The 27,433-nt window shown below is 49.5% G+C and overlaps 12 protein-coding genes across 12 annotated transcripts; 5 read left to right on the top strand and 7 right to left on the bottom strand.

Annotated features, from left to right (window-relative positions):
* Positions 1 to 590: 590 nt before the first annotated feature.
* ANOM_003670 (uncharacterized protein) lies at positions 591 to 1,725 on the bottom strand (the record flags this gene model as incomplete). The annotated part of the gene is made up of 3 exons (XM_015548927.1): positions 591 to 1,086; positions 1,152 to 1,259; positions 1,382 to 1,725. 3 exons carry the CDS (start codon positions 1,723 to 1,725, stop codon positions 591 to 593), a joined length of 948 nt encoding a protein of 315 aa, XP_015406809.1.
* A 451-nt stretch (positions 1,726 to 2,176) lies between these two features.
* ANOM_003669 (uncharacterized protein) lies at positions 2,177 to 3,376 on the top strand (the record flags this gene model as incomplete). Its single annotated transcript, XM_015548926.1, has 5 exons — positions 2,177 to 2,227; positions 2,270 to 2,677; positions 2,795 to 2,850; positions 2,915 to 3,062; positions 3,125 to 3,376. 5 exons carry the CDS (start codon positions 2,177 to 2,179, stop codon positions 3,374 to 3,376), a joined length of 915 nt encoding a protein of 304 aa, XP_015406785.1.
* Positions 3,377 to 3,422: 46 nt separating this feature from the next.
* ANOM_003668 (uncharacterized protein) lies at positions 3,423 to 6,216 on the bottom strand (the record flags this gene model as incomplete). The annotated part of the gene is made up of 12 exons (XM_015548925.1): positions 3,423 to 4,225; positions 4,289 to 4,381; positions 4,491 to 4,565; positions 4,794 to 4,848; positions 4,902 to 4,990; positions 5,504 to 5,584; positions 5,646 to 5,743; positions 5,796 to 5,807; positions 5,872 to 5,888; positions 5,950 to 5,981; positions 6,044 to 6,094; positions 6,180 to 6,216. The coding sequence occupies 12 exons, from the start codon at positions 6,214 to 6,216 to the stop codon at positions 4,077 to 4,079; spliced, it is 789 nt and encodes a 262-aa protein (XP_015406784.1). The 3' UTR covers positions 3,423 to 4,076.
* A 2,725-nt stretch (positions 6,217 to 8,941) lies between these two features.
* Positions 8,942 to 14,079, top strand: ANOM_003667 (mediator of RNA polymerase II transcription subunit 12; the record flags this gene model as incomplete). Its single annotated transcript, XM_015548924.1, has 8 exons — positions 8,942 to 9,551; positions 9,619 to 10,216; positions 10,267 to 10,471; positions 10,520 to 11,442; positions 11,491 to 12,367; positions 12,421 to 12,709; positions 12,762 to 12,988; positions 13,048 to 14,079. The coding sequence occupies 8 exons, from the start codon at positions 8,942 to 8,944 to the stop codon at positions 14,077 to 14,079; spliced, it is 4,761 nt and encodes a 1,586-aa protein (XP_015406791.1).
* A 786-nt stretch (positions 14,080 to 14,865) lies between these two features.
* ANOM_003666 (uncharacterized protein) lies at positions 14,866 to 16,576 on the bottom strand (the record flags this gene model as incomplete). The annotated part of the gene is made up of 7 exons (XM_015548923.1): positions 14,866 to 15,047; positions 15,107 to 15,159; positions 15,212 to 15,310; positions 15,374 to 15,551; positions 15,601 to 15,657; positions 15,717 to 15,955; positions 16,497 to 16,576. The coding sequence occupies 7 exons, from the start codon at positions 16,574 to 16,576 to the stop codon at positions 14,866 to 14,868; spliced, it is 888 nt and encodes a 295-aa protein (XP_015406790.1).
* Positions 16,302 to 17,810, top strand: ANOM_003665 (uncharacterized protein; the record flags this gene model as incomplete). Its single annotated transcript, XM_015548922.1, has 4 exons — positions 16,302 to 16,397; positions 16,459 to 16,690; positions 16,776 to 17,205; positions 17,258 to 17,810. 4 exons carry the CDS (start codon positions 16,302 to 16,304, stop codon positions 17,808 to 17,810), a joined length of 1,311 nt encoding a protein of 436 aa, XP_015406792.1.
* Positions 17,811 to 18,041: 231 nt separating this feature from the next.
* On the bottom strand, positions 18,042 to 19,192 carry ANOM_003664 (cytochrome oxidase assembly protein SHY1; the record flags this gene model as incomplete). The annotated part of the gene is made up of 4 exons (XM_015548921.1): positions 18,042 to 18,141; positions 18,203 to 18,308; positions 18,361 to 18,873; positions 18,946 to 19,192. The coding sequence occupies 4 exons, from the start codon at positions 19,190 to 19,192 to the stop codon at positions 18,042 to 18,044; spliced, it is 966 nt and encodes a 321-aa protein (XP_015406803.1).
* Positions 19,193 to 19,418: 226 nt separating this feature from the next.
* ANOM_003663 (UBX domain protein) lies at positions 19,419 to 21,166 on the top strand (the record flags this gene model as incomplete). The annotated part of the gene is made up of 5 exons (XM_015548920.1): positions 19,419 to 19,497; positions 19,597 to 19,649; positions 19,720 to 19,838; positions 19,892 to 20,966; positions 21,033 to 21,166. The coding sequence occupies 5 exons, from the start codon at positions 19,419 to 19,421 to the stop codon at positions 21,066 to 21,068; spliced, it is 1,362 nt and encodes a 453-aa protein (XP_015406787.1). The 3' UTR covers positions 21,069 to 21,166.
* A 155-nt stretch (positions 21,167 to 21,321) lies between these two features.
* On the bottom strand, positions 21,322 to 22,417 carry ANOM_003662 (uncharacterized protein; the record flags this gene model as incomplete). Its single annotated transcript, XM_015548919.1, has 3 exons — positions 21,322 to 21,634; positions 21,698 to 21,950; positions 22,101 to 22,417. Coding segments are annotated over 3 exons (573 nt in total), but the record flags the coding sequence as incomplete, so codon positions are not given.
* Positions 22,418 to 23,294: 877 nt separating this feature from the next.
* ANOM_003661 (Sas10/Utp3/C1D family protein) lies at positions 23,295 to 24,109 on the bottom strand (the record flags this gene model as incomplete). Its single annotated transcript, XM_015548918.1, has 3 exons — positions 23,295 to 23,657; positions 23,707 to 23,873; positions 23,965 to 24,109. 3 exons carry the CDS (start codon positions 24,107 to 24,109, stop codon positions 23,295 to 23,297), a joined length of 675 nt encoding a protein of 224 aa, XP_015406789.1.
* Positions 24,110 to 24,512: 403 nt separating this feature from the next.
* ANOM_003660 (ketopantoate reductase family protein) lies at positions 24,513 to 25,763 on the top strand (the record flags this gene model as incomplete). Its single annotated transcript, XM_015548917.1, has 1 exon — positions 24,513 to 25,763. The coding sequence occupies one exon, from the start codon at positions 24,513 to 24,515 to the stop codon at positions 25,761 to 25,763; it is 1,251 nt and encodes a 416-aa protein (XP_015406788.1).
* Positions 25,764 to 25,848: 85 nt separating this feature from the next.
* On the bottom strand, positions 25,849 to 27,423 carry ANOM_003659 (uncharacterized protein; the record flags this gene model as incomplete). Its single annotated transcript, XM_015548916.1, has 6 exons — positions 27,258 to 27,423; positions 26,656 to 27,189; positions 26,537 to 26,591; positions 26,416 to 26,478; positions 26,252 to 26,363; positions 25,849 to 26,200 (listed from the first exon to the last, which is right to left on the bottom strand). Exons 1-6 carry the CDS (start codon positions 27,396 to 27,398, stop codon positions 25,849 to 25,851), a joined length of 1,257 nt encoding a protein of 418 aa, XP_015406801.1. The 5' UTR covers positions 27,399 to 27,423.
* Between the last annotated feature and the right edge of the window lie 10 nt (positions 27,424 to 27,433).

The following is a 27,433-nucleotide window of genomic DNA, read 5'->3' as shown; positions in this document are numbered from 1 at the left end:
AAAGGCCATGGCCACCTTTCTTCGTTTGCCTTGCCTTGCAAGCCGACTTCCTTTTTCTAACGTATGTATATAGTGATATTTGGACCGGTGAAATATCCTGATGAGATATCATTACTTGCCTATAATGTAATTCTAGTGGATTTAGCGCAATCAAGTCATCTTCAGTTCGGTTTTGATCATGTCACGTTCTTTCTATGATTGAATTGACGAAGCCTGTTGGATAATTACAAGTTGGAAAATGACAGCAAAAATCGGATATAGTACAAATGATGAAGTGTGGCAATGCGAAGTCCTTCGAGAGCCCGCTGAATACATGGTGAGAATGCAAAAACCCGGGAACATGGGGTAGTTTTAAGACACGGGTAGAATCGAAGTTGGCTGTCAGAGGCACAGCATGATCCTGTAAGGGGGGAAGATGAAGTGAGATGACATTCTCAACGAAAAGCCAGGGCACTTTTTGTACGTCGTGACGAGGCAATGACATGCCTCTCGCTCATTCTGGAGATGAGTGCCAGGAGTCTGGGCTCTACCTCTTAGCCATTAGGGGCTCGTTATACAGCTATTGGCGTGATTTCTGCGTATGATGGGGCTTATTTCTTTCCTTGAAACTGTTCCTTCATGGCCTCCATACGCTCTGCAAACGTCAGTCCGGAGACGAACATGGGGTTGGCGAGATCTTCCACAGTGGTAGGCGTAGCGTGGCCCCAAATGCGCCAGTCCTCGTCCTCGCCATACCACCGAAGCTTCTGGAGAACAATGTATTCGGTGCAGTCTTGTTGCTTGGGCGGAGCGGTAGACTCGACGGAGACTTCAGACTTGCCCGTCTTGACCACCTTGGACTTCCCAGTAGACTGTCTGCTTGTGATACGCACCACGACCTGTCGCACTCCAGAATCGGGGATCTCGGGGATTTGAGTAGCACGGTCCGACAACACACGGATTCCGGTGAGAAGAGTTGCTGGAGTGCGGTTGTATTTGTCAAGAGACCAGCTGACTTTCTCATCCCTGGGGCGGTTGGAGATACGGGAGGAAAGGTTGTTGGCAAGGCCGGTGCAGCAGACCTTGCGCAGGGTACTGATGTCTCCCCTGTGTGACGGATGGCATGATCAGGATCTCACCAGCCCGCGGCATGTGGATTGGGTAGAACTTACTTAGCGAACGCAGAGTACATGCGCTGGTGGAGCTCACGAGCAGCCTGCCGACGCTCCTTCAGACGGAGCGGTAAACCAGAATTAAACCATTTGCAATAAGCGACAAGACTGTCCGCCAGTTAGTTTCTTGCACTCATCCTAGCAGATCACTTCCGCGCATCGCGGTGCTCCGCATTTTCGTTTATCGTAAAAGACGAGAATACAACGAACAGTGAAAGGCAATGGCATACCCCAAGAAATTCTGGAATCCCGATTTCAACCAAAGCCACTCCAATTGCAGACGCTCCCGCGGTTGTTGAAAGATCGAAGGCATATCCCTCCAGAGCGGGCGAACGTATGTGCCTGGCAGCAACCCAATATCCTGAGGCAATTCAGACCTTGACAGACCCATCCCCCTCGTCGCCATACTTGGTTGAGCTGGTTGTTTGATGGAAATGTTTTCGGGAATTCCCCGCATGGCACTGCGTTGGGACGACTGCGAAAGAAACCGGCATTGACAGGAGTACAGTTGGAAAACGGCGTTATTGGAGCGGACGGCCGTAAAGACGGGCCCCTTTGACAGCGAGGACGCCATTGTGAAGTAAGGCCACGAGAACCTCGAGCAGAACGAATTGAGAGTCGAGTCAAAGAGAACCAATGATCAAGACCGCAAAAGAAATCCCGACGGGATGGCTCACGTGATATCAACTCCGCCCGTCATTTCTCAGAACGTTCGGCCAGCCGTGCTCTCTCCGATTCGCACGCTAGGTCATGGCGTCGACTTTATCGGCAGCTTCCTAAAGGACGGATCTATCGCTGGCATATGAAGTCGTCTCGTCGCTGACTGTGCGCTGTGCTGTGCTGCTCGGAATCCGACTTGTTGTCAACAACCCGTCATCTTCGCCGATAGAAACCGACCTTGTTTACGGGATAGTCCTCGATAGGATTGACTCCTATCACTTCCAGTCTTTGCTTTCTCACCAGTTTCTCAATCCTTCTGCGCAACGGCCGCATATGCCGTATCATAAGGCTGGCTCCTCCTCGTGATGCTCCCCCGCCCTTCTCTCCCCACGCCCGATACCCCCCTGAAGCTGCTCGTTTGAGTACTCTCGACCCGGACTTGCGCTCGCAACTCTTAGCCTCAATCTCGAACTTCCCGGCGGACGCCTACGAAAAAAGACGTGGCTTCCCCAGCCGCTACTGCTGCTATCGTCCCGTCGTCCCACGAACCCTCTACACCCCAGATCCCCAACAGCAATGATTCCGGTCACGCAACGGTTCCCTCCGCTTTGCATCCGCGAGTGGCTGTCATATTGGGAGTAGACCGGAAATGGTACCTCCCTCTCCTGATCTGTCGGGCACTGAGCACGGTGCCCGCAGCATGGTGGGGGCTCCGGTGTGCCTTCACCTTCCTGGCTGAATTGCTCCACATACAGGCGGGAATGGGGCATGAGGGGTGGACGGCGGCGATTGTCGATAGTATCAATCAAGAGTGGGATGTTGAAAGAAGATTCAGGGTGACTGAGGTGGCCCTGGCGATTATGTGGGTATGTATGAGCCTCTCTGGCGGGAGGTCTATGGGGATAGCGATCCCATGAAAATCCCAACGTCCACGCATAAGATCATCTTGACGAAACAGTGAACTAACAGAAAGCCTACTCTAGTGCTGTGCATCTGCTTATCTTTCGTATTTCTTTGCCGATTGTATGATGTCTCGATGGTGAGTTTGTGTCTCAGCCCCTCTAAATCTATATACCAGTCTGAGACTGACATTCATTCTACAGGCTTTTGAATTATACCCCACCGGCTGTTGTTATTCGTCTCCTTACTACCAACGGATTGATTGCTTATATATCTTCATGGGTCCTCTACCTTTCGGGTGCATCTTCAGATCCGCGCCTTCTCCTTCCGGCCTGGATATCCATCACAACTGTAAGTCTGCCACTCACTCCGCTGCAATGAGGAATGACTGACATGTTGCTTACCCCATGGAGACTCTCACGTTCCTTTACCATGCCACCCAAAACCACGCCATGATTAAGCGCGAAACGGCGGCTGCCCTACTAGTTGTTTCCATTGCGAGTTTTGTGAGCATGTCCTCACTTCTGCTTCAGTTACATCTAACCCGAGAAAACGAACCGGAGGTCCCTGTCTTTGTTATCACTCGGAAATTATGGGACTGGGCTGTTACGATATTCCTTCGCATGCGTGTGGCGGATGATCGAGTTGGGGCGCGCGAGTTGTGATTGATGCTCCTTGGGAAACGGGTTACTATGTGAAATACTGCGCAAGCAATGAAGAGCCTTGGCCTAGTTTTCTGATCTGTTACTCGCGAAAACCATTACATATATTCCTATTGGTACCCAAAAGATCCACTGCAGATTGCAAATCGCATTGCATACATCCTATTCTGAAAATGACTGCGTTGTGAGGACAAGTTCAGAAACAACATGTGGAAGACGTAGAACGCAAGTGCAAACGAGAGATTGGCCTTCGTACCCCAGGCAACCTCCATAACATCCATCTGACAACAGACCTTCCGACACGTATTTCCTCCAAGCCGAGTAACGACAGGGATGAGGTAAGAAACAGAAGAACATCTATGCATATATTGGGTATCTACCAACGCCTCGTTCCGTCATAATCCCATTCCGAGTATAGCAGTCGAGCCCACAAAGGACCCACTCCCATCAATCGCGTGTCGCAATTGGTAGGGATCAAATTAGACAGTGCATAATAACGACAGAGGTCCCAGGTCCAGTACGCCGGGCACAGAGGGTTGAAGGTAAAAGACAAGAAGCTTAACCGAACCACCTAGATGCTGCAATTGCGTAGGGCGCAATGCAGAGTTAAGACGAAGGATAGGCGATACATGCCTTCTATCCAACCACTCCGAGGGCAAAGTAGACTGGGAAGAAGGGATCGGAACGGGGCGCGGCGTCTCCTTTAGAAACCGTGGACCTTGATAGTCTTGGCATCCAGCTCGAGACCCTCCTTCTTGTCGGTCAAGAACTCCTGAACATCTTTACGCTGATCACCTTGCAGCTGAATCACCTCGCCCATCTCACTATCAGCGACGATGGTGCCATTGCAGGCTGTACATCTGTTAGTAGGGGAAGTCCTTGCGATTATACGGTAGCGGCGCGGTAGGAACTTACCGAACTTCTTCTTGATCACCTTTAAGATCTTCTTCTGGTCAAACTTCTTAGGAAGACCCTGAACGGTAGTCAAGGTTTTTCGACCATTGCGCTCTGTAAAGGAGCGATATCAGTAACAAGTTCCAAGGGCAGGTAGAGCGATTCAACTGATAAAAGGGAATAGAAAATCCAGAAGATAGAGAGGAGAGTATGGAGGACATACGCTGAATCCGTATATGGATATAATTTTGAGACTGCTTGGTCTCGCCGGTGTCTTCGTCAGCTTCGGCGAAGGGGTCTGTTTGGGGCACGTGTCAGCCTGAGGCTCCTAAGCAGGATTACCCCGCCAAAAAATGCCATGCGGCACTGATCTGTAGAGAAAGACGATCTGCAAACGATCAAGGCCAGATCCGTGATGCAAAACATCGGATAGACCTGCTATAGCGACGCCTTTGCTCGTCCAAGGCTATCACCACCTTAAGGGGGAGTCATAGCGGGCATAGGGGAGGTGGCAAAATGGGCTTACCGAAGGTCTTGAGGTTTTCGATGGACATAAACTCGGCCTTTTCTCGAAACGGGCCCTTAAAAGCGGTTGTAGTATGAAAGCGAGGGGTAAGAGTAAAAACTCTGTAACTTGTAGCGATCGCGAGCGTTCGTAGGAGAGCTGAAGGGTGACTGGGAAGGTGTTGTTGAGGAGAAGACAAGTGAGGAAGAAGAAAGAGCCTTTTGAGGGGCGCGACCCGACTTAGCGCCTCTGTGGGGGAAGGCGGTGAATCAGTGACTAAGCCCCTGGCCGCTCATCTGCGTCTCTTCATCCAGCTGATCGGCCAGATGATCTACTATTACCTGTATTCTAGTATGGTTTTCCTATATATCAGTATTATCTCATTAAGATCTAATCCCACAGTATATGAAAAACCAGCAGGACTCAGAAACAGAAGCAAAATATCAAGACTTGTATTAGAGTAACTATTGATACATTGCCACGTGATCACGATGTACTACAGTGGCAAATCGATGACCGCATGGACATGGAAGTTTGGGTATCATCCTGAACTTCAAAACCGTCCTACCCCCTTTCTTCTTAGGTAATAAATATATGGGGCGGTATAGGATCGCAATTCAATTTTATCGCAAAGGCCACACAGTCGATATTATTCATGGGGAAGGGCTAGCAGTAGCAGCACCTGCTGGGGCCGCCGGCGGAGGCATGAATATAGGGAAATATGTCTGTACCATATGAGTAAGTACCAGACCCGATCACTAGGCAAGGCAGATAGTCAGGGAACTTGAGACGTACAACAACCAATGCCATCACTATATGCATCAGAAGTTAGTATCTATCTTGGCCTTTATTAGAGGGGGGTGGGAGACAAACATGACATGAAAACGGACATATACCCGGGAGTAGATGCCGTCCTTTTCTGATCGGGTGTTTCACCGAGCCAGTTCTGAAGCGAAAATACGAATGAGACCCTGAAAACCAGTTAGACATCTATACGGCTGATAGTAAGAAAAAGCAACCTACCACCCGATCATCCTGGATATCAAAGGATTGTCAGACAGATGACCCTATTAATGTGAACAGATGTAGTCTATCTCACCTGTTACGGGTAAACATCTACGAAATCTGTCAGCATCCCTGGAGCGCGCAACCATGAGAAATCCGGATGTCAACCTACCGCGGCCATGGGCAAGGTGCTGGTCATTGCGCCTGGACCAGAGCGTTAATAAAGCATTCCTCCCCAATTGATCCATGTAGCAGATTTAATATACCAGACATATCGGCATCATCCTTGTTGGCGGGCGGGTCGACATAGGGGATGGCTAGAGTCAGAAAACAGCAATTAGTGACTGCGTTTTCACCGTCATGAATGAGACAAGATGGGAATGGATGGTGAAATTAACGTACCGAGGTCCAACCTGCGCATGTCCTTTTTCGAAGCCATCTTCTCACAGGAAATAACTGGTGCTATTGTACAGCTTGTTCTTACGACGCTGGGAGAAAGACGGACTTGCCAGCCAAGCGGTCGTTGGCGCCAAGACTAAAGCGGTGGTCGATCGATTGGTCACTCGGCTTTATCTTCTTTCTTTATCTCCCGTCACAATGAACCATCACACATTTATATGTATGTAGTATGTATGTACCTAGATAATGCACACCGACAAGAAGAAAAAATATTTTTTGAGAGGGGTTTGGTTTCCATGCTCTCGGACTCATAGAGTTGCCTTATCTTTCACCCTAACATATTTCGGGTACAAAAATACAATAAACAAAACGGAAATCGAAAAAAGGAAAGAAAATCGATCTCTAAAGTCCAAAGTGAAATCATCCTGCCTCAAGTGTAGGGAACAGCTGAAACAGAGAATGGCTCGAACAACCTATTTCGAAAAGCAAACAGCTTTCAACCGGGCTGGTAGTCGACATATGCAAAGCACTCCTTGGTCTCAGCTAGCCATGTTCCATTTCAATTGGATCCAATACCGGTGTGCTTGCGTATACATCCAATAGCACATCAACTAGGCACGGATCCATGGTAGCCTGACGTGATTGCAACATACTTGCTTGACGTGCTAAAATTCTACGTCTTTATTCAGCTACAGCGTGTAAGTGTTTGTCTACTACGAGTAATTAGTGTGTACTCGTGCGACGATCCGGTGAGCGCAGTCAGGGATGTTCTGTAATATTGGCATAGGCAGTGGCTGAGAACGGGTGCCTATGGCATTCAGGCATCGGCAATGGAAAGACAGAGCATTGACAGGATCAACTACATCCTTTAAGCTTTACCAGACAGGGCTCTGATAGTACTAGTGTAAGAGAAAAAGAAAAAGGAACCTTACCATTATAAACATATAACGAGGGGGGGAAATAAAAATTAAAATAAAATAAAATAAAAGACAAAATGCAATACGCACAATAAAACCAACCTTGACATATCACAGTGGAAATGCGGGGATAATGAGGGTGAATCAGACAACCATATCATGCCACATTGGGGGATTGTCATGCGGAGGAAGAGGAGAAGGAGGAATTACAAGTAGTATCTGATGGCTCATCCAGAGCGAGTGGCGGAATCCGGTAGGAATGGATCGGCGGCGGCCTCTCACCACCAGAAGGTGAAACTGAGAGAGGGGAATTGGGTTTCTCGTAGTAGTAGTGTTGGGAGACAGAATCCATGGGATGTCATTCGTTTGATGCGCAGGCTGTCTGACCAACTGTCCATGGGCCAGTCGATATTGCGAATGAAGATGCAAATCATTGGTATCACTGCAGGTTATACGGGTGTACCGTACAGGTGACTACAGATAAGTATATGTATATGTACACTATGTGCAATCTCGCAGAGAAAGGGGATGACGAACGGGGAGATCGATGAAGTATCTCCAATGTCCCAGACTTCAATAAATTCCCAAGAGGCAAAGAAAGTTTTGTCAATGCCATCATTCTCGGAATTAGTTACTCAACATTGTTCCATAAGATATCTCCGATTTTCGAGAATGGGGCAATATGGGACCCATCATCTGATTGCCAAGAGACCCATCGATTTGCCGGAGAATCCGAGGACGACCCTTTTTTAGTTGGGTAATAGTATCGTCTCCAGTGATTCATTAGTGCCGTTGTTCATGTATGCTCCTCTTCCCTTATTACCCTGTGCGTGTAATTTTTCTTTTTCTCCCCCTAAAAAATCAGCAGGGAACCCACCCCGGGTGGATAATGGATATATAATATAGCAATAATGCGGGTAAAATCTGATGCAGCTTCATGGGGATGTCACCGGTATGAAAAGGAATACATACAGTACCGAACGAATCATTGTACACCTGCCAGGTGACCTTGTCATCATTCCTTAAGGGTCTGGCTCCAGACTATTAAACACTATATCACCCATCAAGGGAATGAAATTAGAAACAGACAAAGAAACAGCGATAGAGCGATCACAATTCGATTTGCATGAATCGCTCTTTAGACTCCTAATAAGGTTAAAAAGTACAGACAATCAGCTTTCAAGCTTAAGACGCATTCGGCATCCGGTATTACGCCAGTACTGGATCCATGTTTATCTCACCCACACTGTGTCAATCCCGCGTTAATTACCCGTCATCCGGTACACTTCAGTCCACCCCTCCCCCTACCGTAGGACTACCACGACGGGTACTAGTCAGTACCAGACGGTCCCATAACTCCGGGCGGTCCCATTGTATGTATGTAGTACGCCCATCCATACGTACGGATGATACCCAAAAAAGACGGACTGCCAGTTGGTCCTTCCTTACGTTATCTGAAGATCTTCCCTATCGTTCGCCGTACTCGGCTTTTCCCCCAATTCCCTCACCCTTCTCCTTCTCTGTGTTCTTCTTTCTTTTCATTCTTCAATCAATTTCCCGTCTCGACCTTTCGTTCGCGTGCCTCGCTGCCCTCTGTGCAGACTTTCCCGCCCATACTTGATCCGCACCGATTATTTCCCGACCTTTAAACACTCTATCCGCTCACCTTGCATTCCCCGACATCCTTCCGGTGACCGCTTGGCAGGAGGCATATAAACGGAGCTGGGATATATCGGTTCTTTTAGAGAGTCTCCAACGACCGTTTGCGCGCGTTCAGTCCGCTTGATCGGCCTTGTTCTGCTGTTCCAATGATCAATCTCCGGCGCGGTGATACACCATGAAGCTGAGATGATACCTCATTCTTCTGCCGGCGTCCAATCGTGGGGCCATCCCCTGCGCGCCGTCAACAGCGGCTCTGGACATGTTGATGCTTCTCAATCCGTGGGACCGTCCGACCCTCAGTTCGAGAAGCTAACAACACCTGTACCGCAGCCGCAACCCAGACAGCCGGCAGTCATCGACCTTACAACGAGTGGTGGTGATGCGCAAGAGGTGGAACCGCCGCCAAAAAGACTTCGGCTGGATTTACCTGCGGCACCCTCTGCCCGAGATGCGAGTCCTGCGCCGGGGAGCGGTGGAGAGCTGAGAAGCACCCCAGGAACAGGTGGCTCAAAGCCTCCCTCACTTTCTTGGCGCAATCGGCCGGTATGGTCCTTCCAGACTATGCTGTCCGAGGTGCCGGGGAGCAATGTGATGAATGAGGAAGATGCGACAGCGGTCGCGCAGGGAGGGAAGCCCGCATCGCCACCGTCGTTGCCGGTTTTGCCTTGGAAGTATGTTCCGGAGTCGCTCGGAGCCAATCCCACAATGTCACGAGCTAGTTCACCCGTGAAGGAGGTGCAGACGATCCCCTATCGTATCGAGACTCCTTCAGTTGCACCGGTCCTCAAAGGAGAAAGTAAGTTATTCCCCCCAAACGCCCATACAAATCAATGGACACCTTTGACCGGTAACCACAACGTTAGAGGTTGCGGATTTCTCTCCATGGACTGGGAACCACCCGGAAGATGTTCTAAACGAACAAACGGCAAAGCAGGGACACTACGACCGTACTCAGGTGTCTCAAAACGAGTCAAACACCGCACGACCCTCGTTATATGCACAGTTGAAGCACCGCTCCGGTCTGCAGATGCTCTCTTCCGTTTTTGCCGCGGCTCTGGAAAAGAGACAAAACCATAGCTTGGTGACTGCGCCGTCGACCTTTAAGCCACCTCCGCGAGTAACCCTAACGGATAATAAACGCGAGGCCTGGCTCCGTGACCTAGCTAACCCGTCTGTTCCTCTGCGTAAGTTGAGCCGAACGATTCCTCATGGTATCCGGGGAAAGGCACTCCTGGACCAATGCTTAAACAAAGGTATCCCCGTTAGCCGTGCTGTGTGGCTTGCAAAGTGTGTCGGTGCAAACGAGATCCGTGCCTTCAAGAGGAAAGGAACGAGTGGCACATTAGCGCTGGGCTTGGAAGCAAAATGGGTCCGTGACTGGACAGCAACTGTTCAGCAGTTCTTAGAAGGAGTGTTAGGTGCCTGCGGCTCTGCGCAATGGAAAATGAAGATGACATATGCGTATGTATTTAGCCTGGTATTCGTGTAATTCGAGTGCTAACGGTTCCTAGGGTGAGCTTAACTGCTCGCTTGTTCTTTGAACGTCTGCTGGACCACGACCAGTACCTTGGATGGTTCTTGTCCTCGCTAGAAGCCGCGCCGGTTAATACTGTTCCCGTTTGGCTGCTGATGCTTGGTATCTATTGGGATAATATCATGCGATATCGGAAGCGTGGGCGGCGGTTAGCCGAACTGCTGCTTGAGAAGTTGCGTCAGGTACGTGCGCTGGTGTTGATGGTTAATATCCTATTAATGAGACAGCAGGTCACCCAGCCAGAAAAGGTTGGTCCATTACAGCCCCTCGTAGATCGGTTATCTCTGTATGTCAGGAGGCTTGTTCTCGAGCATACCTCATCTGTGGTTCTTCCAGGTTCATGGGAAAAGTACAAGGAGCTTGTATCTTCCTGCTTAAACCTCAAGGACAATGTCCATAAAACGATTTACCAGAACGTCTGCGAACGCAATTCGCGGTTGCAGCTACCCAAGAACCACCAAGGGACAGCTGAACGGTCGCCACAACAGCGTGTCATTCAGTTATTCGACTCCATCCGCTCCGCGCATGATATTTCTTCCGCCTCGGCTGCATGTCTGAAAACGCTAGAGAATAAAGCTGTTCTCATTTCCAAACTCCTCGAGTGGACAGCTACACCGTTCCGTTATGGTCTCTGCCGTGTATATACTGGCGTCCGTCTTCTGCGCAAGTGGAAGATGTCTGGGATCGACGTTGATTCATTTATCCTTTCGTTCCTCGCTGATGTTCGAGTGACTAGCGCACTAAACATGGAAAACATCTACCATATTATTTCGGAGCTAGTCAGATCTCAGACATTCTCTGTAGGTAGGTATCTGCAATGGCTGATGGCGAAAGGTGTCACAAATACGTCTCAGCCGGTATCGAGTGACCTCTGCCTCCTAAAGCAACTGCCGGTCAATCGCCTCCCAGAGCATGTGCGGAATCTTCGCAATACGCTCCTTTACCGTGCTGGAATCCCGGCGATGGAGGAGGACTCTGCCATTGCAGAGCTCAAGGTATCAATTGCTCAACGACTGCCCAATATCTTCGGCGCTGAGATGGGGAGTGCAATGCCCATCGAGCCATCACAGACCAATCCTACTTGGGCTGTCAAATCTGAAATCGGACAGTGGATCCGCCGTGGAGTTGCTGGGCATTGCCGCGACTCACCTAGGTACGCTTCTCTGCTCTCTAGGAGTACTGCCCCGGCTAACAACTATAGGAAACTCTCTGTGGTCTCTGTGACGGTGGACCCAGGCGTATCCGCCCTTACTCCCGACGAATTCTACAGTGTCAGGGAGATCTTAGAGACTTTCGGTGATCTCTCGATGCTAGCAGACATACTAAAACAAGCTACTCGCTGTGATGACGATGTTGTCCTGGCTTCCGTTGCCGATACGGTCAATTGCCATTTTGACTGCTTCTGTGTAATTGGCGCTACGGCTGATCTTTTTAGGGGCCTCGTTGAGTCGTATGCTCGTCTCAAACGCCTAGGCAATGCAAGTTTAGACCTGTTGTTTTCACTCATCGAGTTAGGACTCCGAATACCCAGTGAATTCAACACCGTTGCTCTCTTGCGTCAGGACCTTACTCGCTTAGAGAGCAAGTCAGCTTTGGCAGCGCCGTCCCCGCTTTCGGATAGTATTCCCTTAGCACTCAGTGATGTTGATCCTTCATTTCAAGCAAAGTTAAACCAGCTTCTCTCGTCTGGGGGTGGCATGGACGAGTCCACGATGGATACGGTGTTCTATTCGCTTATACATATACTAGAAGGTAGTGGCAGTCCTGCCAAACTGTCAGCAAATGAAACTGCTAGGTATCTGGCTTATCTGCGGCCGTTCCAACCAAAGCATTTCGATGCTATGCTGATTCGTTGGATATGTGGGCTTTTGAAGTCCTCTACCCCGTCAATGTCTCGAGTCCTCCCTCCTCTCATCGGAGTTGGCTGCGTCACCATACATGCTTTTGTGTTTTTGGTGAAAAAGCTTTTGCAGTCGGAAAAGGTGGCTGCTGTAATTCCCAACCTGACTGGCTTGCGGGTGGAACTGCTTCAGCTTATTGTTCCTCTACTATCAGGAAAAAGTAAATATGCTGATTTGGTACGTCAACTACCATATTTTCCTCGAACGCAGCACTAAACTTGTTTGTTCAGGTCACATATCGTTTTCATGTTGCACAACAGGAGTTTTTCATGAAGCACCCTCAGGAGACCCTCGATATAATTTGCGATGCAGTTGCGTTGGTTGACTCGGGGGCTGGACTCGATTCAAGACAGCCCAACATCGCAGGTTCTGCAATAGAGTTACTCGATATCCTTCTTACACAGAATCCTGAAGTTACAGTCCAATACTGTCTGCAAGGCTTTATTGGAAAACATTCTACGTCAACAACCGTCCTTCAAAGGGCTCTGGACAACCTGTTGGGCTTTGACTCACTCACTGGTTAGTAAAGCGAATCCCGACAGTTGCTCATATTGCTAACCATACCTCCAAGGTCCACCTGCTATGTCCGAAGCAGAGAAGGTTGTCCGCATGACTGACGACTTCTCCCTTCCTTTTTGCCAGTTGAAACTCCAAATGCTTTTCAACGCAGAATCTGGCCGTGATGTGGGTAATGGTATTGTTGACGTGATGTTCAAGGCTGCTGTGGAAGATACACGCTCAAAAGGATCGAATTGGGTTGGTTTCGTGGGTCTCATGAGCCAAGATGTAATAAGACAGGTACGAAAGGACCATTGTCGCTACAACGCTTTCCTCCTAAGTTAACTTTCTTCTTTTAGATCCGGGAGCGAGCTGAAAGAGCTCTCTTTTCTATCCCACTATTCGAAGAGCATCTTGAAGCCCATGGACCCTCGGGCACAGCCAAGTCCCTGGAGACAGCAAAGCTGTACCTGACAATAATTGAGAAGCTTGCTTACAGTGTGCCCGAAGCTGGTGTACAGTCGGTGGCTCCCGTTCTCATCGAGAAGATGGATCTACTTCTCCACAGGCTTGTTATCATGCAAACCAATTTCAATAATGTCACCGCGAATAGACACGGCGCGGCTACGACTCAAATTCTTCAGTCTCGCTCAAACTTCGAGAAGGCTCTCGCTTTCTGGTTCTCTGCCTTTCTGCGGATGATTGTGATTCACCGTTCTGCGTTCACTATGCCATCTCCAGCGCCCAAGCCCAACGGCCTGCAGGAACAGTCGCGTTTGCTGATCTCGATTCTTTGCATATCTCTTGCACGCCTTCCCGACAGCGTCATACGTCTTTTCCCAGTGACTGACTATTTCCCTCACCCAATACCGTCCCAGGGCTACCGTGCTTGTCCCGGAATTCTGCTTCAGACTCATGCATTAGACGTCGCAGCCTCACTGATCGACACGTTCCCAGATGAGGCTCGGCAACATTGCGCCCGTTTCCTCAAAGAAAAGTGTCCACCCTTCCTTCAGTATCAAAATGACTCGAGATTTATCTACCTTCTCGGTCCCATGAGCGATGCAGCAGCACCGAATAGCCTGCAGGCTGCTTCTCTTCCATCACCTGCCGCCGCTGGTTCTACTCCAACACCAACACCGTCGGGCGCCCTGCCGGGCGCTCCATCTAACCCACAAACACCTGCCGTGACTCCTGCAGGCTCCTCCGCTAGTCTTTCAGAAGGTATTAATTGCGTTGCCAGCCATCTTCGTCTCCAATATCGGGGTCGTGTTATGGGACCCTACCCGGTACGTCCTTGGGAGCTCCTTGAAGATGCCGCACCTATCGTAGGGGTGAATGATACCGCTGTGAGCCTCAAATATTTCGATGCCAGGCGAGTTCGGGCTTAGATTCTCTCTACCGCCTACGTCTCTGGTCTATAGCCATCCTCTTATATCCCCGTACATAATTTCCTTTCTTCTGGTTCCTGGGTTGTTTCTGTTCACCGCTTGATACCATCTCCCTCTGCATATAACTTTGCCTCGCTGACCTTGCAACACGATCGTACCATTTGGCTCAAGCACACATCCAGTTCTGTCATGTTCCGTTACTAGGGTCTATTTGCATGTGTGATATCTTTTTCCTTTGCTTTGTTTCTTTCTTATCTATTCCAAGCATTGCGACTATGCTTTATGGCGATATATCTGGCAGCAACATGCGCTTGTTACAAGCCCTCGTTTTGTACCATGAGATTTGTATATAGAGAAGGTCTGGCGTATATTGGGTGGGCGGGTCATAGCATATGGGTTCGCATATTTAGCATATAGTCTGAACAATAGCATCATCTTATGAATACAAGGATCACAAAGACCAACGAACCTGGAGCTGGTGTAGAACAAAAGTTGATTGCAATCCGAACGAGTAATTTGGTAGACGGAGACAGCTGACTTGCCTATATTTGCAGTTCATGAGATTGATCATAGGCTTAAGCTGACCGCTCAAGATAAACAAAAATGGTTGAAACTACACAGTTCATATTTGTCCAAGTATAAAAGAAAAGAGTCATACGATGCATATATACCAATGGGCAAAAAGATGCATGTAGGGTATCACTACCCGGAATAAGAACAGACAACAAAAAGATCGAACACCCAGCCTTGATTAACGCCAACCACATTATACATCATTGGATGAAGCTAAAAGACGAGGATGTGGATCCGCTTCTCCTCCGCCCCATACCGTTCACGAAACTCGGGCCGCGTGAGCAACTTCAAAAGTGGAAGATGGGTTTCTTTCATGTCGAAGATACCACGCTGTTTCTGATCAACATAGGATCCGTCAATCACGATACGCTGTAGTTCGCCAAGTTTGAGGGAGCCTGTAGAAGTCAGCTCAGGTCCAGCCTACTTTAAACACTCAAATGTGAGGTAACCATACCAGCATCGATCAGGTCGGAGATACGAGCGGGTGTTCCGCCTCCAATGGCAATGCTTGAGGAAAGTCAGTTGAAGTATAAGGGAATTAAACGGGTGCAAAACATACCGTGATCGCTCCAGAAACTTCTTGGCTTCTTCCAGCTTGATATGCTTTGCAAACAGCTTACCAATTGGAGATTCCTTGGTTTGGAATGTACGGAGGGCTCTGCAACAAGATGGTCAGCACGGATCCATTCGGTAGATAGAGCGCTCATTGGCTGTAACCCACCTCACTGCATCAGCTGCTCGGAGTCCAGATGGAGAGACAACCAGGGTGTGCGGTGTGCCTTTCTCCTCTGACGGCCTCGAGAGATCGGATCCTTTAGGGCTGAAAGCCTTCAAAAAAGCTGGTAGCTTCTCCAGTTGTCTGGCCGAGTCAAACGATGATGTGTCGAGGAATGATGATTCTTGGATCGTTAGCACTAAGAAGTGTCCTTGAGTTTGGCAATAACATACCCGGAACACTAAGATCACTCAATTCGACTGCAGTCAGCTCCTTATTGTGGCGCTTAGCTTCTGCATGAAATGATCTGCCAACAGGCGGCCGTCCATCTTGCCAATAGCTTCATCACAACCGCCTTTGGTCTCGGTTTGCTTGGTGTCTCTCTGCTCCTTCTCCGATGCATCTTGCTGGGGCTTATCCTTCTTGTCTTTCCCACCCTTCTTTGGCTTGGATTTGCCCTTCTTGCTTTTCTTGTTACTCGGACCGTCTGCATTGCCAGCAGCCGCCTCGGTCTGTTTCGAGGATTCCTCAGCTTGCCTCTTGCGCTTGTTGTTGATCTTGGCCGAGAGGCGGATGGATTTGCCGTTTCTGCAGACATTGTGCCTTAGTATCTCTATATATTTCCTAAGAGTGAAAGGAACAAAACATTCAATGGTTAGAATTCGAGTATCATAGTAAGACTTCCAGATCCGCAGCAACTTTTTTTATGCTGAGTCAGCTGGCTTATCGATAAGCCACGGCCAATGATACTCCAACTCCATGTCATCGACAACGCGCCTCCCACCGAAGAACAACAAGCCCCTCTTGCGAATTCGGGGCATGCGCCGTTGCCTAATCATCTTCAGACTTTCTCAATGACATGTCCAATCCTGTGCGACTATCTCTCATAATAATTTAGGAAGCAATTGTTTCATATAATCTCATAGCAGTACAAATGTCGACGACCCCTAAACCGCGTGGCCGCCAGTCACCGCGAAAGTCCGACATCTCCGAATCCTTCACTCCTGTAGGAGATACCACACTTACGGGGGTGAGCACACTGGGTCCGACTGTAATTAAACTTGTATATACTAATCAGTGGACGGCTGCAGCTTCAGCGTCTTCCCATCCATACCAGATACCCCCTCACCCCCGGCCGGTTAGCAGCATCAGGAACGCCGTCGCGACGAACGCCACGCAACAGAGCTGCTGCTGCACCATCAACGCCATATGGATTACGGGCGATGCAGCGCCGAGCGGCAAATACGCCCGCGCGTGATCGTAGGAAAAGTGGACGGATGCAGAGGGAAACGACATTTGATATCCTACGGAATCTCGGTAGAGGTATGTGAGCCAAATGAGCTCATATCATATGCGTGCGGTTTGCGTGCTATGAGTGTATCAAATGCATACTAAATCCAGGTATTAGCTCTTGCGCCTGTGTCCCAGCCTATTCGTTCATCGCCGCAAGAAAAACCAGAGCCAGAGCCGGAACCGGAGAAGGATGAGATCGAAGAGCTCGACAACGAACCGGAGATTGAACGCCCCCGATTGTCCTTGCCGTTAGAGGAAGAAGAGGAGCAGGAGGAGGCGAGTCCCGAGCCACGTCCACCCAGGCTCTCCTTGGCCTTTGAAGAAGAGGATATCACGGTCGAATACCCCCGACGGGCTACGAGCGAACACGACAGAGCAAGATTATCTATGATGAGTTTCGGTAACCCTCGGCTGAGTGAGAACTTTGGTGATGCGACCCGGTTGGAAAGCGACTCGGAGGATGGTGACGACACAGGTATCGAGCATGATGAAGACCGAGTGAATGAGGACGAAACTGTCATGAGTCAAGGTGCTTTTGATAGAGGGTGGGTGGTATTCTCCCGACGGATTGGACTATAATGGCTAATATAGATAAAGAGGAGAGACGGAAGACCTCGGGAGATTCAATTTTGACTTCAACTTCCCATCCCCGCCTCCACCTCCGGCTGATGACATGGACGGACCCCTCAATGATGATGAAGGGTTCGAGCTTCCGCCCGTTGATCTGCCCCAGGACACAGCCCCGGTGTCTGACGACAGTGATGATGATGCTGCTGCCGCCAGAGCCGGTGAATTCGGCCTGGATCTCCACATGCCATCTCGCGTCTCTCTAAGCGAAAGCCCTGGTATCGTCGGAGGAGGATTGCGTGACGAAGACACTGTTATAGTGAAGGGAAAGCAAAAGAAGCTCTCCCGATACGGCATCCCTGTTCCCAACATGCCGTCAGGGGTGATTCGAAAGTTGGCTACGCGATTTGCGCCAGCGAGGGCTGGTTCTAAAGCTAAGATCAGCAAGTCCACCTTAGCTGCTATTGAACAAGCGTCATCATGGTATTTTGAGCAGGTCGCCGAAGATCTAGCGGCATATTCCAAACATGCGGGGCGGAAGACTATTGATGAGAGTGATGTTATTACTTTGATGAGACGGTGAGCTGGGACAAACCCTTCTACCTAGGCTATGCTGACTCGTCAACTTTCTAGACAACGCCATATTAACAACTCTACGAGTGTTTTCTCTCTGGCATCAAAGCATTTACCGAGGGAACTGCTGCAGGACATGAGATTGTCAATGCCTCCATGAATAATATACATGGTACGGATTCCGTAACAAACACACTGAACGCCACCAATAGTTGCAAACAACGAAAGATGCCAAGGGATATCACCAATTTACATTTTGGCGAACACGACGAGTCGCCTCATTGGGCCTTTTACGTATGATCATCCACAACATGATTGATGTTGCGAAGCACAGCCCGTACCTACGTAAGGTCAGTCACAGTTTCCGCTAGTAGGATATTCGGACATTCATGGGAAACCTACCATGTGAAGATGTACTGGCTGTGATTGTTTCGCAAATTCACTTCGGCGCCGCGAGCGATAGGGATACCCTTGCCACTTCTGTTATACCATTCAACCATGTCCGCAACTAAAGAAGTTAATATCGGTCATGTCAATCTTCGTGCTAGAGGCAGGCTCACTCATAGTCTCTTCAATCCATACCGGCTGGCTACCAGTAATCTCAGCCATCTGTTCAACGTCAGGGAAGTAGAATTTTCCGTCCTCGGGCTTATTGTCCGGCGTAAACATGTTTTTCTTCCAAGGTTCCCGTAGCAAGCCTTCGACTGTGACCTCTCCCTGGGGGAGACCCTCGGGCCTGTCCTTCTGATCCTTCATTTTCTTCGAGATCCAGCCTCTGTTTATCAGGACAGTGCTTTCTCCCTCCCCTCTCTCCAGCGGCGTCACAACGATAAAACCATCCTCACCCTCGCGCATGCGAGGACCAACGAGCATCTCTTGGTCATGTCGGAGGCGTCCCGTAGTGTAGACCCGTCGATAATCAAATTCGGAAATGGCGTCTGGGTCGATCTGTGGAGGCAGCGGAAGAGGAGGTTTGACGAGTCGGTCTTCATATTTTGCGATCAGCTTGGTCTTCCAATCGAGGCGTTGGATTTGCCAAGTGCCGAGCGCGAACGAGATGATAGGAATTAGAGCTGTAATGAGAATATATTTCATTAGTGTCCCACCAGCCTTTACCAGTAGCTATGCCTATGGTTGTATCATACCTAAGATGATCAAACCTGGTCCGTGTTTTCGCCCGGTACGAACAATTTGCGCAGGTTGATCCACAACCGACAGCCATCGCGGATCATCGGCCAGCTGCTTGTTATAGAACCGAATCTGTTGACGGCGACATCTGGCGCAAATCGAATCCAGCTTGAACGCCATCCGGGGACCCCGAATCGACGCGGCGATTGGCGGCTGCCATGAGGTTGCTGCGGTCCGTTGCAGGACCGAAAAGATCGACCGCATGGTCAATTTGGACGAGGGACTTTACTTTCCCTTATCGCAGAACCAATTGCTGTTTTAGTCTGGGCGGCGGAAAGCGTGTAAGAAAAAGAACGATTCAAGCGTTCGTCGAATTGAATCCCGAGGGGCTCGTGATCGGCAACGGCCTTCTTTTCCCCGACGGAGTTAAAGCTATCGCTTTACTTACGCTCCATACTTCATACATCGGTCTTAACAGCGCTAAGTTACAATGTTCTTCTCTGGAACCCTGCAGGAAGGTATCGCTTTAGCGGTCTCGCAAGCTAAAGCGGTAATATGCTTTGTTCGAGGTGTGTCCGCTGCGATTTCTCCAAACGCATACATCGATACATACATCAGATGAGCTCCACCGTTACCCACTTGCTAACCAGCTGGATGCATTTCAACAGATAATGATCAAACAAGTAACGCCTGGGAAGAGGATTATTTTGCTGACAAGGATGTATGTATTTGCCTCAGCTCTCCTTCTAGTTTTCCTTCGTACGTGATCGCTAATCGCTGGTGGGACATAGTTCGCGCAACTACTCGAATCGAGATCTGTCCTGTTGCGACTCACTAAGGATTCCCAGGAGGCTACATTTTTGACGTCCTTTTGTCCCGTAACGAAGTTTCCTGCTGTTGTGGTAATCAAGTATGTGTGAAGACCTTCCCAGACATTAGGGTTATTGATTGACGGTTGTGTAGGAATGGAATGCTGCGGGAATATATTGTGCCGGATATCACGAAGGATGACTTTCATAGTCGGTTAAAGGCTGCTCTAGAGGACAGTAAACCGGCTGATGAGCTCAATCCGAACTCACCGGCTCAAGGTGCCCAGGGCCATACTACGAGTCCATCCGCCAGTTCTCATACCGCGCCCGCGACTGCACCGCAGCCTGAGCCCTCACCAGCTCCTGTCCCTGCTGTTCCGGCGCCAGCGCCAGCTTCAGCTGAGCCGCAAGGAAGTGAATCACAAAGACAACAAGGTCAACAGGAATATAATAGCTTACGTGCTGGCGGGAGGACGTATAGAGTTGAAACACCTGGCCAGACACAGAAATCTCAGCCGAAGAAGCAAGAAACGCCGAAATCGCAAGGAATAGGGAAGCCCAAGGATAGCACAAAAAAGCAGAAGGAGCCAGAAACAAAGGCTACGAATAACAGCGCATCCGTCAAAATCACGAACACGCCCGCGGAGGAGCGCAAACCACAAACACCAACACCGCCCAAACAATATCGGCTTCAAGTCCGTCTGTTCGATGGAAGTTCCATCCGGTCCAGCTTTTCACCTTCGCAAACCATCCGCGGAGATGTCCGTCCCTGGATTGACAGCCAGCCTGGGGATGAAAAACGCCCGTACAATCTCAAACACATCCTGACTCCCCTGCCGAATCGGACGCTTACTATCGCCGAGGAAGAACAGACGCTCGCGGAGCTCGGCCTGGGCTCCACGGCGAATTTGGTCATGGTTCCAATCAATACATATACGGAAGCCTATTCGGCCACTGGATCCAGCTTACCAGCCCGGGCTGTATCGTCTGCATATGAACTTGTTTCCTCCGCGGTTGGCACCGCCACGGGTCTCGTAGGCTCCTTCTTCGGTTATGGTCAACCAGCTTCGACTCCGTCTGCGACCCCCCAAGCCAGCACGTCCTCCCCGTCTCCGTCTGGCGATAGCGCATCCAGGCCACGGCCGCCTGCATCGAGAGGTCCTATCATCCGGACACTGAGAGACCAGCGCAATGAACAGAACGATAGCCAATTTTACAATGGAAACCAGGTACGTAATTAAAATAGCGCGGCTAGTCTAAAGTCATAACGTAGGTGGATCCACTGACTTGCATAGCTTAACTTCGAGCCTCGACAAGACCCCGGCAGGTAACCAGATCGGTAATAGGAACTAGTTAGTGTAAATTAAGCCTACGGTGTTTACGGTTCTTGCTTAATTGATGCTGTGGCCGGGTTCATCTGTTGCTTTGACGGCTATAACGCCACACGGACTTTTTTGGTAATATTAGCAAGGGACGTGTCATCCTTCGCTGTCAACTGTGAGGGAAACCAGTATGTAAACTGGACTAAAGCTGTGCTTGTTTTCTGCGCAATGCAGGCCTCTTCAATACTTTCAGGACAGCCCAAACCATGGAAGAGTGGAATAGTTGTCTTTAGATATTCATCTAGCTCTATCTTTCGAGCAGATGGAAGTGAGTAAATATAAGGTAAAACAAAGAAAAAAGTCATCAGGTCAACCCCGACGGAAGTGGTATACAGTAGAGGAATATTACGCCGCTATGCAAACACAGTCCATATCCAATCCAATCATCGCACCGTTCCGATCAAGTCCGCAAACTGAACCGGTTCAAATCCAGAATTCCCGTCCTTAATATATTCCCCAGCGCGAAACATAATACATTAACTTTAGTAGGGCTTAGCAGCGGCCTGGCAAGCTTTCTGTAATACCAGTTAGCACCCGTGATAACCACCATATCTCGGCATTCAAAAGGAGAAACATACAAGCTGGTCCAGGTACCATCCGCAAATGCTGATGTTGCCCTGGTTCTCGTCCATGCACTGGCGGAAGTTGCGAACGTCCGTCTCGCAGGCAGGGTTGCCATAGGAGCTGTTGGCGGTGTTGCTCTGCCACAGGCCAGTGTCCATGGGCTGGGCCTGGGCGGGAGCGGCCTGTTGGGCCTCGGCGGGGGCGCTGGAACCGCCGCTGAAGAAACCACCGATGGCGTGGCCGATGGAGGAGCCGACTGCGACACCACTAGTTGATGTTAGTCTTTTCTTTTCTTTGATGCCTTCATTCTCTTTGTGTGAAGGGAATGCTGTTTTGTGGTCTAGCCGGTTGTGTTGTTGTTTTTACGATCCTCCGCCAGAGACGTTGTTCTTATAGAAAAGTCCGAGGGGAACTTACGCAGCGGTAGAGGCCATCTGGCCGAACAGACCAGGCCCGGCGCTCTGCTGGACAGGAGCAGCCTGGGGAGGAGGGTGAGGATAGGCCTGCTGGGGAGTCGACTGCGGGTGAGCAGCAGTCGAGTGAGGCTGGGACTGCTGGGCCGAGGGAGCAGCGGCCGGTCTGGCGGGAGCGGCGGTAGGCCTGGTGGGAGCGCTGCGCGCAGGGCTAGGAGCGGCACCACGGCGTTGACGAGGCATGTTGATTAATGTAGATGTGGTTCTAGGAGTTGGAAAAACGAAAAGATGTTGATGGGTGGGGATAGAGAGCTGTTTGACGGCAAACGGACGGGTATATAAAAGAAGAGACTCGAACGTCGGCGGAGAAGTTGTCGAAAAGTCCGATCGCTATTTCCTCTCTCCCGATTGGCCCGACGATCGCAGGGGGGTCTCCGGGACGGCAAAAACCATGTGCGGTATTGGTATTACAAACAGTATTGCGGGTTAGCGCCCTGTTCCTTCAGAGTGTACGAGTAACTGATGTACTGGCGATACCGCTGCTCCTCCCTCTTGCCTAAAGTCCGGCGGACTTTAGGGACCTATTTTTACATTGGATGACTCTTCATCTATAAGGAACATACTGGAATATTTCACACTTCTAGTATGTAGTCATGACTTCGATAGACATAGCAGTCGTTTATGACTCATGCTTATATCTCTCTATCTGACCCACAAATTGGAGGCTGAGTCGCTCCTATGATTTAAGCTTACGGCATTGAAAATAGCTCAAGAGATTCAGAAATGCAACTTGCCACTTAATCTATTTAGTCAACTAAGTAGTTTCCTGAAGATTGATCCCATGAAAAAAGCCAGTTCAGGCAGATTCTCAATAGACCATTGTTAGATCACTCGCTACACGAGCCTAGGGCTCATCCTGTGGCTCGTGTGCGCGGTGTCTGGGGCATCCACATAGTTCGTACATGTAGATACGTATATCGCAACAGAGTGCCCCAAGTGCTGTAAAGGGATGAGGCAGCCATCGTTAGATACAATAGAAGCGCCTTCAACATATACCTGGAGAGAAGCACAGCAGTGCTGGGATGCACGCATTTTGCGAAAGTGAAGGCTCATCGAATGCAAACTCAAAGATCGGAACCAGCCGATCATACTTCCTCTTCGGCCCTGTCAGACGATATGGTGCAGCATTTGAAGTTGTTCATTGTGCCTTCCTTGCCTTCCGGGATTCTTGCTTCTTCTTTCTCCGTTCCTTCTTCTCGTCTTTGAGATTGTCCTTACTGCGCTTTTTCTTGTTCTTGGCAGATGTACGTTTAACGGTGTTGTCTACTTTCGTCTCTTTGCTCTTCTTCGCCGAATCTCCGGACTGTGTTGTTGCCTTCGCTTTTTCACTATCGGATTCACTGTCTGAACCAGATTCAGAATCGGCCCCAGACTTCATCGACGAGGTCTCAGGTGCTGCTGCTGCTGCCTTCTTGGCTAATAAGGAAGCCTTCAACTGGGCACGCGCCTTCTCCTTCGCTTGTTGTTCTTTGCGCTCCATATCGAATTTGTCATTCCCGGCCTTGTAACGTTAGCACTAGAGTATACATGATGAAGTAAAAAGGACATACAAGACCATGCTTGATGAAGCGACTTGCAGCCTGCTTGTCAAGTGTCAATGTCCGCTGCTCTGGCTCTGCTTCCAGCGCCTTAATTTTCTCAAAGTATTGCTTCACTCTGGTTAGTTCTCGGAACACAGGATGTTCTTTAGCATTGACGCCATGGAGACGTAAATAAGCTGCGAGCACGTTAGCATGTCAATGAGGGAGTGTCAGGATCGTGATTGCCGTACAGAATATCAGAGATTCCAAGGCGTAAGTAATCAGAACGTGAAACTTTGCCTTGTCCAACACAGGAAGTTTTTTTTGACGTGTCAGTAATGGCACTATTCAGGACAGGCCCCAGAGCTTCTTCCAGATCATCGACATGATCGTCCAGCTGCTCAAGCAGCGGCAATAAATCGGTTGCGTCCATCTTCTGAATGATGATTGTCGGCACTGAGAATTAGTTCACGGATAATATCAATTTTTTATCTACAGGCGGTGTATAGGGCGGTCAGTAGCTCAGTCTTAATCTTATCGCGGAGCTCGGCCGTCGTCGACTTTGGTCCTGGCAGCCTCGCAGACAGTTATACTAATTTTTTTCTGTTGTTTTTGTGTCACTCATAGAGGACTTATTGTCTTGTAATGCACAGCTAGTCAATTCTATGACTGCTGCTTAGGCTTTGAGCATCCCGAAGACCAATCTGGTCTGTATATCACGCCATTCCTCCAAAGTGTTGTCCATACTAGTACGCCGTCCGCGTTTGCGGACTGGCATTTCCAAATTCTGCCTTTCTGCAGCAGGCGATGCTCAGTGCGGTTTTACCGTTCGTTATATGGCAACATGGCATCAGGACGCCGAGGAAGCGTCGAGAGATAGCGGCAACCGCCGGCTTTCGGGCCGCATACATATCCTGGGCCTTGGGAATGTTGGAACATTCGTCGCTCACTCTCTGGCCAGCCGGCCGTCTCCGCCTCCTATCACGCTTCTGATGCACACTCCCAATATTTATAGGTCCTGGTTAGAGAGAAAGAAATGTCTAGCGATCAATACTAATGGCCTGGATGATGTAAAAACGGGATTTGATGTCAATGTGCTGAATGACAAGACATGGTACTCAGTACCATACTGGAATAAGGATGGCACAGCAGAGAATGGAAACGTTAGCATTGACGGATATACTGAAGAGGTCGATAATGAGGAACTCTTCGCGCAGCCTGCCGACGAGCCTATTGAATGTCTGATCGTTGCTGTTAAAGCACCTGTGACCGTGGCAGCGATGGACTCTGTCAAGCGCCGCCTGACGCCTGATTCAACGGTCCTGTTCCTCCAAAACGGAATGGGCACCATCGATGAGCTGAACGAGAAAGTTTTCCGAGACCCTCAACGACGTCCACACTACATGTCTGGTGTTATCTCCCACGGTTTAGCGCGAAGGAAAGAGCCATTCCAAGTCAGCCATACAGGCGTTGGCACAACTATCTTGGGTTCTGTCCTACCGGCAGATGCCGTTTCCTCAGCAAATCAAGGCGATGTGGATTGGGCCCCTAGTACCAAATATCTGTTGCGTACACTGACGCTCACACCACCGCTTGTTGCTGTTGCGGAAACTCCATCCGCCTTGATGCTATACCAGCTTGAGAAGCTCGCGATGAACTGTGTGATCAATCCGTTGACAGCGATAATGAACTGCAAGAACGGAGAACTCCTCTACAACTATAGCTTCACACGTATCATGCGGTTGCTCCTCATTGAGATCTCAAGTGTCATCTGCGCTTTGCCCGAATTACAAGGCATTCCTGGAATTGAAAGCCGGTTTTCTCCCGAGCGACTGCGGATGATGATCGTGCAGCTGGCTAACAAGACAGCCAAGAATCATAGTTCGATGTTGCAGGATATACTGGCGAGAAACCCTACGGAAATCGAATACTTGAATGGTTACATCGTACGTAGGGGCGAGGAACTCGGTATCAAGTGTGTGGTGAATTATATGATGCAGCACCTGGTTCTCGCCAAACGCCTCCAAACGAAGCAGGTAGAGTCGGGTGCTATTCCGATTGATCTGCTCCGAGAGCCCAAAATATGAACATGCTCTCACACCTGTACAATATAATGAATTCGACTTTTGTGATACCATGTGCAAGCAATTCCACTTCATGATCCCTATCGATTTAACCGGATACAGCTTTGGAGGCCTTAGCACAGAGGTCTCTAATCTGTGTCCATCGTTTCTTCAGCATCTTTGCCCTTTGCTGATCTTTCTGGTCTGTTTGGCTAGATCCCTTTTCCTCCAAGGTGGTGATTACTGTGTCTGCTTCATTCGAATACGCTCTGATCCACCCTTGGATGATAGCCTCCGATTTCTTCTCATCGGCACCTTTGGTGGAATAACCAAGTACATAGTTCCGCCAGTCTTCCAGTGACATATAGTTTATGCACGCGGCAATCTCGGTACGGTAGCACACGCCGGTGGCCGTTAACTGGTAGTTACTGCGCGTATAGGTTAGACATCGACGAAGTTGCCTGAGGCAAAAGTGATCAATTAGAGAGAAACACCGGAATTTTGAAACATACCCATAGTACTGCTGGAACTCTAATTCCTCTTGTAGCGATGGGCCAAGGTCCTTTAATATTATATCATCTAAATATAAGGTTTCGGACTCATTCTCATCGAGATAGAAGCCATCTGCTGTGGTTAGCCCGCGGCGAGAAAGCAGAAGCGCACGGTTGTGACAAACATTCAGCAAACAAGAAATCATTCGGATGAGGTCCATAACTCATGTATATTTCTTCTCCTTCATCTGTGGCACATGGTCAGAAGGTCCCGACAAGAGAAGCAAGTTCAGCTACAACACATACCATAGTGTTTAGTAGCTCGGAAAACATATTTCTCTCCATCGAATTTAACATTGCACTATAGCCCCAAACAAGGTAAGTCGGTGTTGAAGACACCACCCTGTATGGTTGAATCCACATACCGCAACATCAGAATGATTAAAATAATCAGCAAACGGCAGCAGCGCCATGGCGTCATTTCGATCTTCCGGCGGCTCCTGGCCTGGCATCAAGTAGAAAAAGCTTCTCGTATTCACTATAAGCCAATGGTACGAGAACATCTCCCAATCGATATCCGGGAAAACAGATACGACGATATCCCATGCCGTGCGTAGTCTTTGTTCTTGCTGGGCAAGAAGATTCTGATGGGATGTCTCGTACTGGAGCTTGTCTCGACTTTGTATACTATGCCAATGGCTCGAGATTGACGGTGGCAGGCAGTTCCGCAGACACTCGGACCACAACATGGGCATACTGTCTTCGAAGTCTTGGCGACTAGGCCAGGTCTTTCTCCAGGCCTTGAACTCTTCCAGGTCTTCTAGATCGCCATTCGTGAGAAATGCAGCGTATAGCGCATGGGTGGGTGTCCCGTCGGGGAATTTGCCAGTAAAAGAAGATGGAATCCGCTCCGCGGTTAGCATTGCTTTCAATGGTACAATCACAATGGCTTCGTCTTCCTAGCTCAGGGTTAGATTACATTGATGCGACGTATAATGACGCTGATAGCCGAGGAGTAATCGCATACTTCTATATTTCGCGTGGCTATCATTCCTAAACCGCGACCTGGAAACCGCGCAGGCCCGACTCCATTCGCAATGATTCCTTGCGAAATAGCCCATTCTGTGAACTGCTCATGTTCCTCTCCAGGCCACCAGTCTGGCTTCATTGTCGCGGGATTTTGAGTTCTTAGTGGGGAAGTAT

The sequence above is a fragment of the Aspergillus nomiae genome, assembly GCF_001204775.2.
Source record: "Aspergillus nomiae NRRL 13137 chromosome Unknown contig00138, whole genome shotgun sequence".
Taxonomy (NCBI): domain Eukaryota; kingdom Fungi; phylum Ascomycota; class Eurotiomycetes; order Eurotiales; family Aspergillaceae; genus Aspergillus; species Aspergillus nomiae.
The sequence above is the reverse complement of the archived record's forward strand: the minus strand, read 5'-3'. Positions and strand labels throughout refer to the sequence as shown.